This window comes from Azolla caroliniana, unplaced genomic scaffold, assembly GCF_043228905.1.
Source record: "Azolla caroliniana isolate FFs.n. ecotype wild unplaced genomic scaffold, voAzoCaro1.0.p SCAF_2, whole genome shotgun sequence".
Classification (NCBI taxonomy): domain Eukaryota; kingdom Viridiplantae; phylum Streptophyta; class Polypodiopsida; order Salviniales; family Salviniaceae; genus Azolla; species Azolla caroliniana.
In genome coordinates this window covers 5,085,636-5,101,444 of record NW_028230437.1, presented here as the reverse complement: position 1 = coordinate 5,101,444, position 15,809 = coordinate 5,085,636, and the positions used below count along the sequence as shown (strand labels likewise).

General features: G+C 37.2%; 1 protein-coding gene across 1 annotated transcript; it reads left to right on the top strand.

Moving 5' to 3' along the window:
- The first annotated feature begins 7,206 nt into the window (after positions 1 to 7,206).
- LOC147867187 (protein CORTICAL MICROTUBULE DISORDERING 3-like) lies at positions 7,207 to 12,232 on the top strand. The gene is made up of 4 exons (XM_087314977.1): positions 7,207 to 9,177; positions 9,990 to 10,172; positions 10,454 to 10,545; positions 11,130 to 12,232. Exons 1-4 carry the CDS (start codon positions 7,420 to 7,422, stop codon positions 12,019 to 12,021), a joined length of 2,925 nt encoding a protein of 974 aa, XP_087171103.1. The 5' UTR covers positions 7,207 to 7,419; the 3' UTR covers positions 12,022 to 12,232.
- The last annotated feature ends 3,577 nt before the right edge of the window (positions 12,233 to 15,809 follow it).

The following is a 15,809-nucleotide window of genomic DNA, read 5'->3' as shown; positions in this document are numbered from 1 at the left end:
GAAAAGGCCTAGGGTCAATTGGTATAATGGGTTACAGGTTGGGGCCTCTATTTCCCAACAAAGACCATGCTACTACATACACACTACGATGGTATAGAGTAAAGTCATGCACGACCACTAGTTACTACTCTATTGCAACTTTATGCTCAATGGAAAAAACTAGTGTTCGTTCATGTAGACATGACTTTCAATTTAAAGGTGGCTATTTATTGGAATGAGAATAATTCACACCAATTTTGTAAAATGATTTAACTATAGGGAGTTTTGTTCTGAGAAAATGTTTGTATTTCTCAAACATTAAAAAAACAGGGGTAGTGTTTTTTAAAAAGCGTCATAGGTTTGGTTATCTGGTTCTCTCAAACAACTACTTGTTCATAAAGAGCATCATCCTACCAAATAGTTGACCTTTTTGTGAATGCACCCACGACTATTATTATTTTGATGAGGTATTAGGTGATGGGTTTGCACAAACCCAAGAGAAGGAGAGAAAGACAATAATAAAGCATCAATAAATGATAGAAAACATTCTAAAGACGGGGTTCCTCAATGATTTGTGAGAAAGAAAGAAAGAAAAATTGGCCCATGAGACAATTGGTTTACAACAAAAATGGGGTATTTACCCATTCATCGAAAGAAAAAATAAAAACAAAATAAAATAAAATAGAGCTTAAGCTAAATGGTTCTAGTAAAAAAACATGTTCCATAAGGAAATGGCTTTATACTAGGCTTAGTTTCATTTCCATCCAAGTCTCTCGAAAAGAAGTAGGAGGTCAAAGGGTTTCAATGTGGATGTGGCCTGTGGTCCCAATGTAAGAGGTACCCCAACCATAGCTTTTAGGTGGCATAGCTCACGTTCCCTTATCTTCTTAATCATTTCTACTCCGCGTCGAGTTGCTTTGAAGCCCAACATCCGAGGGCGTTTGGTTGTTCTTTGCATTTCCGCTTCATCAAGAGAGAGGCTGAGTGGCGTAAGTGTGTCCACATTTATTGTCTCCCCTTGTTCCTAAAAAATTACATTTGTTTCATATTGGTGGATATTAAATGGGTTATCGTTAACACTTTGTAATTTATTCTCCCTATGTTGTTTTAGCTCTAAGATATACCTACCTAGTCTCTTTATATCCGGGGTATCTAATATCTTGGAGCACGTGGGAGAGGGTCCTAATATATCTTGGTATTTCACCCTTATCTCGGCATAAGTTGGACACTTACATGTAAAGTGATGCTCGTCCTCTATCTCTATGTGACATAACCTACCATAGATTGACACATGCGTGATATTCGTGATATTCTCCATGCGCAATATTCTCCACATTCGAGAATACAAAATGGCCCCAAGAATATTAAAAAACCATTCGTTTTGTGAAATAAATATAAAAAAATTATATATTTATTTAAATAAATGTATTTCACCAAAAAAAAACAATTATTCATTAATAGATTATAATGTCAAGAGAGTTTATGAAACTTATTTTAATTAATTAATTAATTGATTGTTTAAAAACGAATATTTTTAAATTTATTATACAAATATGATTACTAATTAATATGAACTTTGAAGATATGATTAGTTTGAAGTACTATTTTTAATTTTAAGATAAAAATATCCATAAATTTTGAGGAAATAAAAAGTGAGAAATTAATGAGCCTTTATTTTATTTTATTTATTTATTAAAAATAAAACGAATACTTATAAGTTATACATTTATTATAAAAATTTAGAATTGTCAAGTCCCCAAAGTTCTCTTTTATTATCCCTATTTATTGTTAAGTTCCTTTCTTTTTATCCTAGGAATTTTTAATTTTTAATTTTTAATTTTTGGGGGGGGTTAAAACGAATACTTGACTGCCCATTCGTATTCGTATTCGTTTGCATTCGAATGGTAAACCCGACGAATGCGAATATGTCAATCTATGTAACCTACATAGCCTTTCCTCTCCAGGGACTCTATTAGCACAACCATTCTCAATCTCCAATTGGTGAGATGATAACCTAAGTTGTCAAATGGCTAACCTTAGTGCATTTGATAAAATGTATCTAGATATTTTGGTCGTGTAATAAAACCTAACTTAGAGAAGTGCAAGAAGTGTTCCTTACAGTACAACATTTTAGATGGGAGTGGATCTTGTGGGGTGATCCATTTATATCGGGTGTAAATTTGTCATATTTCTTGGCGTATTACTTAATTGCGGTCTTCATGAAAGATTAAAGTTTGATCAGTCCCATGGTTGTACTTAAGGGGAGGTAGGTTATTAATGTCTATGCCATTTGCAAGTAACCAACTTACTACACTGTTATACCAAGAGCTAGTGTCTCCAAACTGTGAAAGATTGCTTGCGGAAGCGTTAGAAAGAACAATACACAAGGAGAGACAGAGAGAGAGTACGCAAGAGAGACAGAGAGAGAGAGAGCAAGACACACTGATTTTCAAAATTATATGAATACTCTGTGCTCTATATTTTTTACAACGCGCTCATCAACGCTATTTATACAAGTCCACACGGGACTGTTAGAAGTACGGTGTACTTCAATGCTCACACGAGCATCTGACACTAACTACGAGACTATAACTGCCTAGTAGTCTAACCTATACTAGGCTTCTGATTACGGGTTGGATCCGGCATACCGGCTCCTCTTGCTTACCGGCTCGGTTGCTCACCGGTATACAGATTCCTCTCGCTTACCGGCTCAGGCTTATTCAGCCGATCCGGCTCCGGTTGAGCTTGCCGCTCAACACTCCCCCTCAAACTCAACTTGAGGTAGGGTCGTAGTGTCAACCTTTGTGGCAGTTGGTTCTTCCAATCGACTTCTCCTGGCGTCGCTTCGCCTTGCTCGCGCTCCTTGTCCGGTCCGGTCTCGTTTGCCACGACCCCTTTGGTTCTGCGCGCCTCGATCTTCGGCATGTCTGCTCAATTGGCCCATCTCAACTCCTTCGCTGCTATGACTCCGGCGCTTGATGATCCGTCAGTTCCTCCGCGATGGCATCGACTTCCGCTGCGTCCGTGTCTCCTTGGCCTCTCGTTGATCCGACTCATCCAGGATGCCTCAAAGCCTTGACGGGATATCTTATCTTGTTGTTGGCTATGTATCCGATGAATAAAAACTACCATTTGGAAGGGTGCTTCTACTAACATTGGGGACAAACTGAACTTTGCTCTGATAATGTCATGTGGTACTATCGATTTGCTTCGGAGTTGACGTGATAACATCATCACCAGAGGTCTCTCTAATTGCATCCACATAAAGGATGGTAGACCTGGAGCCCATACTACTGATGCATACATGAGGGAAGGGGTCATTAATGAGTCAAAGAACCATCCCTTAGTCTGTGGCTCTTGAAAGTATGTTTGGTGGCATTGTCTCTCTAAGAGTGAGAGGGATGCATACCCTCTCGTTAGTCTATCTTTGGCTGCTTGGGTCATCGAGAATTTACTTGAACGAGCACTAAAGGTTACTCCCAAGTACACATATGATCCAACTACCTCAATTGGTTTATGAGAGAGGATAAGGTGACATTTACTCCTAACTCGAGACAATGTATGATAAGTTTTTGCTAGATTCACTACCAGTCCTCGTTGTGTGCAAAAGTCATCTAGGGCATTAAAATGCTTTTGTAGGTCATGTTCAAACTCTAAGAGCAAGACAATGTCATCTGCGTAGAGTAAGAGACTAACTTGTGTACCTCCAATGGCTACTCCATTGTCTCCCTTATGAGCAATAAAATCAGTGATCTCATCAATGTAGATCCCAAAAAGAGTCAGTGATAGGGGGCAACCCTGTTTTACACCAATGGTGATGGTGAAGCAATTGGATAGGCCACTTTGGGCATCTTACACATCTAGAGACTTGCTCATATAGAGCATAGATGGCCCAGATCATGTCAATTGGTATCTCTAAGCTTTTGAGTCTATCAAACAACCGCTCCCTAGGAACTGTGTCAAAGGCTTTGCGGAAGTCCACGAAGCAACAATATAGTTTCTTCTTGCGAGCCTTCATCTAGTCAGTTAAGCATCTAAGTGTGACGATATGGTCAATAGTGGAGAAAGCTCGTCTAAAACCAACTTGCTTAGGTGCTCGAAGACTTAAGGTTTCCATATAATCGTTGAGCTTTGCTTCCATTACTACACCATATAGTTTAGCGAGTGTATGACCTATCATAATAGTCCTATATGTATTTGGGTCCATTGGGTCCCCTCCTTTATGTATAGGGGCCATTGTGTTCATGGTCCATTGTGGTGGAAAACCCTCGGCGAGGGCACAATTAAAGATTTGTGTGAGAAAAGGGTTAGGCACTCTTGAGCATATATGATGTGCTTGGCTCGTAAACCTGTGTGGTCCATGAATTTCATATGTTGTAGTTTTTTTATGACCTTTGTGACCCTAGAGGTCGTGAAAAGTGTTCCCATGGTAGGTTGAGGTGTGGAGGGCATGGGGATGGGTGGTTGGTTCGAGACGTGGTAGAGTCTCTCTTTATATGCGTGCCAAGTGTTGGGATCCTTGATGGGTGTTTGTGGTCTTGGTTCCCGTAGTCTCTTCCATGCAAGGGCGCAATCCCTACTCATGAGCACGTGGTAGAGCTCCCAAATTGATTGAGACACTTCCCAGGCTCGTCTTTTACAACATGTCATCTTGCGCATCTCTTTTGTGAGCTTGTATTAAAGAAATAGTACCACTAAGTCGCAACACTTTAAGTTGTTTATACAAGTCTCTACAATCCTCATCATACCACTTGTTTTGTGGCATAGAACCTATTCTAGTGTGATTGGAGTGTTTCGTGAATGGGAAGCTATTGATTGTTGCTGAGTGAATGATGTGTGTGAGTTATGTAGTGAGGTCCTCTAAAGGCAAGGAAGGATCAAGAGAGGAGAGATGGGCTTGAACATGTCAAGAGTAGATGTCGGAGAGCTCATGCATGAAATGTACTGTGGTCTGATGGTTTGGTTGAGTAGGGTTGGTGGCGTTGGAGGTGTCGCTCTTTAGGTCAAAGTATAGGAAGCTATGGTCGGCACCAATAAGGCATGGGGCCACTCAAAAGGAGTTAATCATGTGGGTAGCTTCAGGGCGTCCTAATAGGTAATCAAATGTGCTTTCTCCTCCTCCATGTCGAAAACATGTGAGCTCTTCCGAGCGCGTCCACTTGGCTAAGCCATTATATATGATCATCTAGTGTCTACTTCCGAGTTGAAGCAGATGATGGCCAAAGCTTGTGGCATCCACACCTTGATCTTTTGATCTACATGTTATGCCTATGGCTAAAGGGTTGACATTCACCATTTCTAGGTTTGTATCCATTTGAAATATTGTGCTTTGTTGGGACTAGGTTGTCGCATTGAAGATTTCCCCTTGAGAAGCATAATTAACAATCAGCAACGGTTCAGTTCTGTTCAAGAATGTCAAACTCAAACCATTAAAAATTTTTGAAACATAAATTGAACCCATTACAAAAAAATTAAGCTCAAACCATGTGATTTTAGAGGTTTTCAAACCTTTTAACCGTTAAAAATGCAATTTCGTGGCTCGGTTTGGGTAGTTAGGTCATGTTCAAATGATCACATTTTAAAAATTCAATATTTCAAAATTTCAAAATTTAAAGATTATTCTTAAAATATCGAAAATAAGCATAAAATGTTAAAAAAATACTTAAGATAATTATTAAGTGTCAACTGTCAAACAATGTAAACCACGATTGCAAACTGGAAACCATTAAGCCGGTAAAAAGCTCAAACCGAACCATTTAAACAGTTTAGCCACGGTTTCACGGTTCAATTCAGGTCAAACCAAACCGTTGCCAATTGCTAAGCATAATAACTACAAAGCAAATATCTTGCACTTTAGCGATACGAAATATGAAGATAGAGATCCATACTACAATCACATCTAATTGATTCCCCACAACTCTTCTCGTGTTGAATAACTTGTTGGAAATTTTCTAGCGATATGAACTAGTCCTTCAATGTGCTATGGTTATGCAAACTATACTTTCATTGTCTAGTATTTTCAAAGAGAAACGAAAAAACATGTTTTCCATTTAAAACATCTATTTCAATCTAATATCTTTGATATCAACACCCTTTGATACACATACATAGTAAAGTTTGAAGAAGATTCACTGAAGATAAGCACCTATATATTTATGAAAATTTACTTAAATTATTGTATCATTTATTAGGCAAAGTATTGAACACTTTATTGTCACCTACATGTCCTAGAAAACATGATCTTAATTATGTTACTTGATTTAATCTCTAATGAGGTTACATGAAGTATCAAGTTGTGAGTAAACATGCAACGACTAAATTTGGATCACTTGTTCGCATAACATGCTTAGCAGGTCGTGAAGACTTTGTCGACTTAGCTCTCTCGAACCAACGTATTTGCGCGACACGTACCGATCTAAAATTTGCTCTTCTTAAACGAAAACATCGGACAACCGTTAGCTCTTTCCATCACATGGGGAAAGAACTTTCTAGAACTCACTATGTTTAATGAAACACTGGGTTCAACAATTAATATGGTCGAGCTTCCTGCTAATACAAACTCAAACCACACACTTCTATCTATCTATACATGCATACATACATACATACATAGAACGTAATATTCGTGTTCGTGGAGGCATTCAAACGTTTGCAAAACGTACACGTTTGAAAGGGGAAAAATACGTGCTCCTTTTTTTTTTTTCTTTTTTTCATTTGTTTTCATTGCAAATTTACCTCATAAATTATAATATAGACGATAGTTAATCCAATCAAACGTGTCAAACCAATCCAACTTTTAGTTGATTTACCATTCACGTTTTATTGAATCAAACGCGAATGAGAATGCGCGTATGATACGTATGGTTCATTCTATGCATACATACATACATACATAGCTATACATGCATAGATACATAGCTATACATACATACATACGTACAAAAAAAAACATACATACATGCATAGTATGTACCATACGTACCATACGTGTTATCGCATTCGAGAATGTTTCAGTCATTCGAGTATAAAAAAGTGTTTTGATTTTCATGGAATTCACTTTCGATATTAAAACGTCGCGAGTTTCTTTTCCCGGGCAAATATATTATATATATATATATTTTTGGGGGGGGGATTATTTGGCGGGAAATTGCGTCCGTTTCGCGGGAGATCTGAAAATTTGGCGGGAAAATGAGCACGCGTTTCCCGCTCTCAGTTTGTCTGTCTGTCTGTCTGTCTGAAGAGAGTTCCTAAGCTCCCCTAACCCTAACCCTAACCCTAGGCCCCAACCCTAACTCTGCGTGTGGCTTTTCCTCTCTGCAAGCTCCCATCGCTACCTCGACGCCTTCACCTCTGCAAGCCCTCCATGGCCGCCCTGAAATTACCTTAACCTAACCCTAACCCTAACCCTGTGTGTTAAGATTTCCTCTCTGCTAGATTTCCATGGCGTCCTTGAATCCCGGAGTCCTCGTAAAGCTTCTCCAGAACACCGATTCTCATGCCAAGGTTGCAGGTGACCACAGATCCGTAATGCTTCAAGTCATAGGAATTATGCCCGCCTTAGCTCAAGAAGGTGAGCTCTGGCCCCATAAAGGCTTCTATGTCAAAGTCTCGGACTCATCCCACGCTGCTTATGTTTCTCTCTGCGACAAAGATAATGATCTGATTCTGAGAGATAAGATACAATTAGGTCAGTTTGTCTATGTGGAAAGACTTGAATCTGTTGATAAAAGTGATAACCAGAGAAGTTTTCCTCGTTTGGTCGGTGTTAGACCTCTACCTGGAAGACATGGTTGTGTTGGAAACCCTAAAGACATCGTTTTCGATGAGATTCTCCACATAAAACATGGATCCGACGCTGAAGAAGCTTCCGATTCCATAACTCGAAACTGTAGCTCAGTTCAGAGTTCCAAAATAGGTAAGATGGAACCACCGTGTTCTGAGAAATCGTGTAAGAAACAGTTGAGCGGAAGATCTTCTCCATCCTCCCATTATTCTGAGAAAAGTCGTTCTCAAGCTTCAGATCCATTTTTAGAGAGAGATGAAAGATTTTCAAGAGCTACCGATCTATACTCAGACAAGATTGGAAAATTTTCTCGAGCCTCTAATTCATACTCAGAAAAGATAGAAATGTCTTCTCGAGATCCACATGCAGACAAGATCGGAAGATATTCTCGAACTTCTGATCCGTCCTCTGACAAGATTGAAAGGCCTTCTCGAGCTCCCAATTCCTTCTCAGACAAGCTTGAAAGACCTGTTCGAGCCTCTGATTCTCCAACTGACAAGTTCAATAGACATTCCAAAGTTTCTACTCCATCTATGGACAAGTATGGAAAACTTTCTCGAGCTGCAGATTTATCCAGGGAAAAGTATGAAAGACATTCTCGCTCCACGGATTCATCCATGGATAAATATGAAAGACCTTCTCAGACATCAGATTCATTGTCAGACAATGTCGAAAGACTATCTCAAGCTTCAGATTCATTATCAGAAAAGCTTGTAAGACATTCTCGAGCTTCTATGAACCCCGGCCATGAAACATCTGAGATACTCATATCCAAGATAAACTCAAGCAATCTTGACAATTCAACAGAAATTGTTTGTGATGAAGAAAACCTAGTTGACGCTGATGCAGCTTTGAGAGCTCGAAGAAAAGCTTCAAATTCCAATAAACTTTCGAGAGATCCCTCACCAGCAAGCAAATCACAGAATTCTAATGGGTCATCATTAGTTTCGATACCAAAGCAAGCCATCTCACCTCTAAGTAGAAACATTAAATCAGACCAATGTAAGGTTTCATCAGAGAAAGAGAGGAAAATCATGAATCCTATTAGCGAAGATATTAAATTTAGAGGAGCTTATATTATTCCTTCTAGATATAGGCAAAGTTCACCAGGTGCAAAAACTAGGCAAGGTTCTCCTTCTGCTGGTGCCAAAATAAGACAACTTTCTCCTTTGGGAAAGCTGGTCCGACACATTTCGCCAGCATCAAAGAGATCGATTAGTGCTGGAAAAAGAGATGCATCTATGGATTCGAATCGACGATGGTCTTCAATTTATTCGTCCTCATCATGTGTGAAACCAGAGGTTGCTGATGCTGGATTGAAGAAGAGTGGTGAAGAAGCCCATTATTCTGACGGCAAAGAAAATGTCTCTCTTCAACAGAACAAGGAACCAAAGAGTGTCGAAAGTAAAATTCAGGTTAGTTAGTTTTTCTTCTTTTCATAATAAAGTCTGAGATGTTTCCTCGCCCTATTCTCCATATTGGAGGCTTAGGGCTTAGGGCGAGGAAACATCGAACACTTTCTCAAATTAACATTTGATATTTAGGGATATGCTGTATTAGGAGTCATATTAGGCCTATAGTTGTAATGATATTGTAGTCTAATATGGTAGTTAGCTTAATGAGGGCCACTATGTTCTCTTATTGGAACTAGGTTCACTAGGGATTAATTCTAATCAGTACATGTTCTAATCCGTTAACCCATGAAATCATCTTTATCTAACCTGACCTTGTGCCAATGAGGATGTTTTTTAAGACGTAGTTTTACACCAGAATTGAGGGTGTTTTCCATGGCCCTTATATCCAATCCATGGTCTGCTCTACACCATATCAATGTAGACTACGTGTCAATTTTTTGATATAACCAAAGATAGAGGAAAATACTTAGAGAAATTAGATGTATAGATAATCTATTACCACCACTTATTAAACCTAAAATGACTCTTAATACATAAGTAACATACTTAGCCAGTATCAGAAGCATTAGGTGTAACATACTTAGCCAGATAGTCAATCCCTGTCTATAAACTATTTAAGAGTTGAATGATGAAGGGAAATATGAGAGAAGCTAGGTACTTTGCTTTGCACTGGGAAATGTTTAAAGCCTTCCTGTGATTTTCCACTCACCCTTTCTAGGTTTATTGAAGTATGGGGTATGCATCTCTGGTGATGGATGAGGTCAACGCCAGAATTCTTCAAAATTAACTAATTCCGTTGAGATGCTTTGCAGAGAGCAGATGACAAACCTCAGAATAAGATGGATAGCAAACATCAAAAGGCATATTTGATGAAGAAGGTTACCCCTAGTGATGGTGTACTCCATGAGCATAAGCCTATCATTCATGATAGGAGATGGACAGACGGAAGCACACCATGGGAAACCTTGCCACCAAGGTTGAGTACTCTGGGCAAGGTAATTAAAAGCTCCCAAATACCGTGGAGTTTTTTTTGTTTATTTCCTCATTTGCCCCTAATTTCATATTATTTAGCCAAAGTGCCCCTTGTCAACCCCCGGAAGAGAAAAGTAGGGGATGAACTGAATATATAATTCCTCAAATAGCTATGGATGCTCCAGATGGGGTTGATCAAGTACAGTTGGGGAAATAATGAAAACTTGGTGGCTTTTCGGTAAATAAATGATTCCCTCAATTGAAAATTTCAGCTCTAATTAAAGCGGAACTGTTTTTATGGCAGGAAGTGATGCAGAAAAAGAATATAACATCGTTAGTGGCTGCCCGCGCTTTACAAGAAGCATCCGCAGCTGAGTCTGTGATCAGATGTTTAAGGTTAGCAAGACTTTGCATCCATTATCCATGGTTATATAATTTGAAGGCATCCATAATCTACCTTTGCATTAAAATGTGTTTTCATGTTATTATGAATGCTAATCGGAATCTGAAATGATAAAAGCTGTGATGGTAAGATTTTGCATTATGCTTGATTTCATGTTATAACTGTCTTTGCATTCATATGTGGTTTCAAGTCATCACTAAGTCTAATCTGAGTTTCTGAAATAATTGTGTGATAATAAGAATTTGTATAATGTATGGTTTTTGCATTGCACTTGTGGCAACTGAAATGGGTGCTTTCAAGTTTATTCCAAGTCTAATGTGAGTGCATGAAATTATGAAGATGTCATGATAAGACTTTGCATTATGCATGGTTTCACGTTATAATTGTATTTGCACTTATAGGTGCCTTCAAAGTTTAAGCTGTAATTGGTTTTGCATTTATGGACTATAATTTTGGTTTGCATTCATAAGTGATAGTTGCTTTTGCATTTATGGCTGTTGATTACAAAGCTAACCTTGAATGGGTAGTATGACGAAGATCTCATGCTGATACTCGTTTGTCAATTTGATTTTTGCAGCATGTTTGCTGAGTTGCTGGCTTTAGCCAAACCAGAGATTCCAGAGCTTACGATAGAATGTTTTTTTGTTTTGTATCAATCTTTGTGTGAGGTTATAAGAGTATCAAAGTCATGGCAGAAGGAGCAAGAAGAGACAGCTAACAGTGTATCCTCTAATGTCAAAATTGAGACTCTAGTAAATGCAGCTTGTTGGGTTGGGGCAGCATTATCTGTTGATCTTGCTCCTCTTTCTCTTTTCTGTAAGCAGTTCGATAGTTCTTGTCAAGAAGATAGGCATGTCTCGTCACATGTGAATGAGTCTCAAAAAGAATCAAGTGAGACTATCTCCAGTACATCTCAAAATGGATCTTATTTACAATCAATGAGCTCATCAGTTCAAGGATCATCATGTACTCCCAACAAAATAATCCAAGCTAAGATGGTTAATCAACACAAGAAGGAGAAAAAATCCAATACCCAAGAAGGAAGGCATCCTTCACCTTTCAGAGCATTGAAGCAAAACATGGGAGTATCTAATGCAAAGAATGTCACTATAAAACCCGCACCAACAAATGTAGATAGTTTGTTCAGATCAAATGGGATGCAAGAGACGTCAAATCTAGCAATCCATTTGATGGTAGAATTGCAAAGATGGTTTCTTAAGTATGTGGAAGGAGCTTTAGATTCATGTGGGTCTTCTTTTTTGTGTGCAAAGGATGAAGCACAAGAAGAAAACCACATTGCATGTATGCTATCTCAGATAAAGAGAGTAAATGAATGGGTAAATACGGTGGAATCTGATGAGGAGAGGCCTTTAGATACTGAAGTGGTAGAAATTCTTGAGAGGGTTAAAAGGAAAGTATATGAATTCATTCTACAAAATGTATTTACTGAATCATTATCAACTAACTAAGTTTAGATTGAGTTGTAAAAGAAAAGAAAACTGGAAAGAAGAGGTACCCCAATTTCTAAGTGAAGGGGGGCTACGCTTTCTCTTCCTGTTGTACAACCAACATCTGTTCTAACTTATCACAGTATCAATGCTGCTCTTGTACAAAAGGCATAAATTTGAATGTTTCAATGGGGCTAACTTCTTAATAGAGCTAAATGTTGTTTACAATCTGCCATTGTGGTTAGTGTAAGCTTTTAACTCTTGTCGATACACACCGAGTTTAATCATCAAACTTTTAGTCACCCATTGCATGACAATGGCTTCAACTATCAGAGATTTTAAATTAATTTGCTTCAACTATTAGAGATTTTAAATTAATTTGCTTAAACTATTAGGGACTTTGAATTAAATCATGAAGAAAGAACAATGAAGCAAACATTTGTTTAATGGGCCCCTTGCATTGCAAAAGAAAGAACCCTACACCCTTCTCCAAGGATCCCATTTCCTAAAATGTTATAAAAAGTAAGTGAAAAGGTGTTACTTTTTTATGACATCCATTGTGCACCTTGTAACATAATATTGTAAAGTCCCAAATCGATAGGTGTTTTGGTAATTTATAACGTTGAGGAGTGCTTTGGTAACTGGTGGAAACTAATGAGTACCATGGTAAACTATGCAAAAAGGTTTAATGTATGTATATATTGGCACATGTTTTTATTTGTTTTCGTGTACACTTTGAAATCGACCATGTTTTTGGGAGGGTTATATTATGCACAAAGAGTTGGGGATATGTTTTGTACGTGTTGATGAATAGAGAGCCAACTGAATCATGAAAGATGTTTGTAGGAAAGATCCACGAAGCACTATGTCTTGAAGCTGTCCACATTACAATTGTGAAAGCCGCCAACACCTTACCAGGATGAGACTTGATAACATGTTATGGAGTAAAAAAAAAGCATCCATGTTTTAAAAAACATGTATGAACTACACTTTGTTGACTTTATGTATGTACAGTTCCATGTAGAGCACGTTTTTTTGTTGCTGTTTATATTTTCGAAAAAGTTGGGAGTATAAGCATCAATAAGTCAATAGCTTCTGTCGTGCACATATGGTGATGTGGAATATGAAGAATAGTGAAGTGATATTTTTTTATATGCCCACTTTACAACAAATTTAAAAGCTCAAAACCTTATGAGGATAAGGCTTCCAGGCATATAAAATATTTCCTCATGATTCATGAACTCGAGTTTTTATTTGATGTAAAACCACTCTAAGAAACTGTCTATTCTTAAATATGACTTTGGGACTAGGCACGGGTCCAGTTTCGTTTAAGTTCAATTCAGTTTCTTGGCCTTGTAAACAAATTATTTAAACATAACAAAAACCAAACAAAATTATTTAAGAACCACCAAGCCATTTAAACTAAACCGTTTAGACCTAAGCCATTTAAACCAAACCGTTTAGACCTAAGCCATTTAATGAAAAGGTTAAACTGAACTATTTAATGAAAGGTTGACATCAAACCAAACCATTCAATCACATATCTAAACTAAACCATTCAAGTCAAATTAATCAAACAATTAAAAAAAACCGTTAAGTTAAAAAACCACTAAATTGCTAAAATATTTAAGTTAAATTAATTAAGGGAAAAGTACCAGGATACCCCTGGAAGTTAGTGTATTTACCAGAATGCCCCTGAAAGTTCCAAATTTACCAAACTACCCTTATGTCCAAAAAAATATACTTAATAAAGTAATCATACACTCAAATCTACAAGCCCTATTTACTAGAATACCCTTCAAACACAAATTTCTTTACTTAAGCGATTCTTTGGGTCCTTTGTACCTAACAATACATAGTCTTTCTTTTCTTTCTTGTTCATTGGGTTGATCAATCGTCTTCATCATCAAAATATGGGATTACCTTGTGCATTATTAGATATTTTGTTTCGATAGATATATTTGATTTTGTGGATATTTTTGGAATTACACATTTTGTAGACGAATCAAAATTAACATGTAATTATTACATTTCGATAATTAATTTTGGTTTGCAAGTATTTTTGAAATTGATGAGATTGAGGAGATTTAGTTGTGATTGCATTTTGCTAACAAAATTTAGTGTAAAATCATGAAATTTGGTTTAAGATGGCATTTTAATAGCAAAGTGTTATGTGAGATTTCATTTAAAATGATATTTTGGTAGCAAATTTTTTCGTGAGATTTGGTTTAACATTTTGGCCGCAAATTCATGGGTTTTGGCTTCAAAATGGCATCCCAATGGTAAATTTTGGTGTGCGATCTAAATGTTTTGGTTTTAAGATTAAGTTTTGGTCACTTGAATCACAAATTTTGGTTTCATGGGATTAAGCTAGTATAAGTTATAACTCGGTGTAAATTCATAGAATTGGATTTTTAGGCGACCTTTCAATTGAAAATTTTGACATAGAATATAATTTTGATAATTTAGTTTGATTTATGTTGTATTTTGAAAAATAAAAGTGGTATAAATTGGTCAAAATAGGTATATAGTGGCATTATGGTAAATAAGTTTAGGTTTAAGGGTACTTTGGTAAATAAGGCTTGTAGATTTGAGTGTATAATTACTTTATAAAGTGATTTTTTTTGGACATAGGGGTAGTTTGATAAATTTGGAACTTCCAGGGGCATTCTGGTAAATAGACAAACTTCCAGGGGTATCATGGTACTTTTCCCATTAATTAAACCATTAGGGGATCAAAAAAATGTAAACAATAATTAATAAACCATTAAATCCATCCACGTAAACCGATAAATCCTAGTTTTAGAACCCGAGTAAAGTAAGATCAAATGTTCAATGATCTTTGAAACGAAATCAAATCATTCAACTATATTTGAATTGCTAAAGTTAAACCATGGCTATGTAGGATTAATGTGAAACGTTTTTACGGGTTGGGTTAAATGTTGAGCTTAAGTTTCACATGTTACATTCTATATGTTGCACCAAACTACAAAACCATCTTCTTTTAATAGAAAACCAAATTGACCCTACATGTCACAAAATATTCTTTTATGCATCCACACCATTGCTTCCATATGACTTTGTTCAAATTCTGTTTGATATAAGCTTTGATGTTGGGGGCATATGCGACGAAACTCATAAATGATGCATATTTCCCCTTGAACAAAATATCCTTTTATGCATCCACACCATTGCTTCCATATGACTTTGTTCAAATTCTGTTTGATATAAGATTTGATGTTGGGGGTATATGCGAGGAAACTCATAAATGATGCATATTTCCCCCTGAACAAAATATCCTTTTATGCATCCACACCATTGCTTCCATATGACTTTGTTCAAATTTTGTTTGATATAAGATTTGATGTTGGGGGCATATGCGAGGAAACTCATAAATGATGCATATTTCCCCCTGAACAAAATATCATTTTATGCATCCACACCATTGCTTCCATATGACTTTGTTCAAATTTTGTTTGATATAAGATTTGATGTTGGGGGCATATGCAAGGAAACTCATAAATGATGCATATTCCCTCTAAACAAGGTCGTCGCATGAGTAAGTTGTAACACTATACTACAATGTTCAATCACATTCATGTTTGCTTTCCCCAAATTGTCAATTGGATTGGTCCTTGCACACATTTCCTTCACATGCCCAACCTGTACTCTATTGCAATGTTCATGACTAAAGTTCTTCCATATTGTCACTGATAGGGTCTACACATACCATGTGAAATATTTCCCTTTGGTATCATAGGTCATGTTTTCTCCTTCGAGTATCATCACCACCATCATCTCTATCTCTC

Coding starts and splice junctions, on each gene's coding strand:
- LOC147867187 (XM_087314977.1), top strand. CDS start 7,420: ATGGCGTCCTTGAATCCCGGAGTCCTCGTAAAGCTTCTCCAGAACACC. Junction 10,173..10,453: donor GGTTGAGTACTCTGGGCAAG/GTAATTAAAAGC, acceptor TTTTTATGGCAG/GAAGTGATGCAGAAAAAGAA. Junction 10,546..11,129: donor TCTGTGATCAGATGTTTAAG/GTTAGCAAGACT, acceptor TGATTTTTGCAG/CATGTTTGCTGAGTTGCTGG.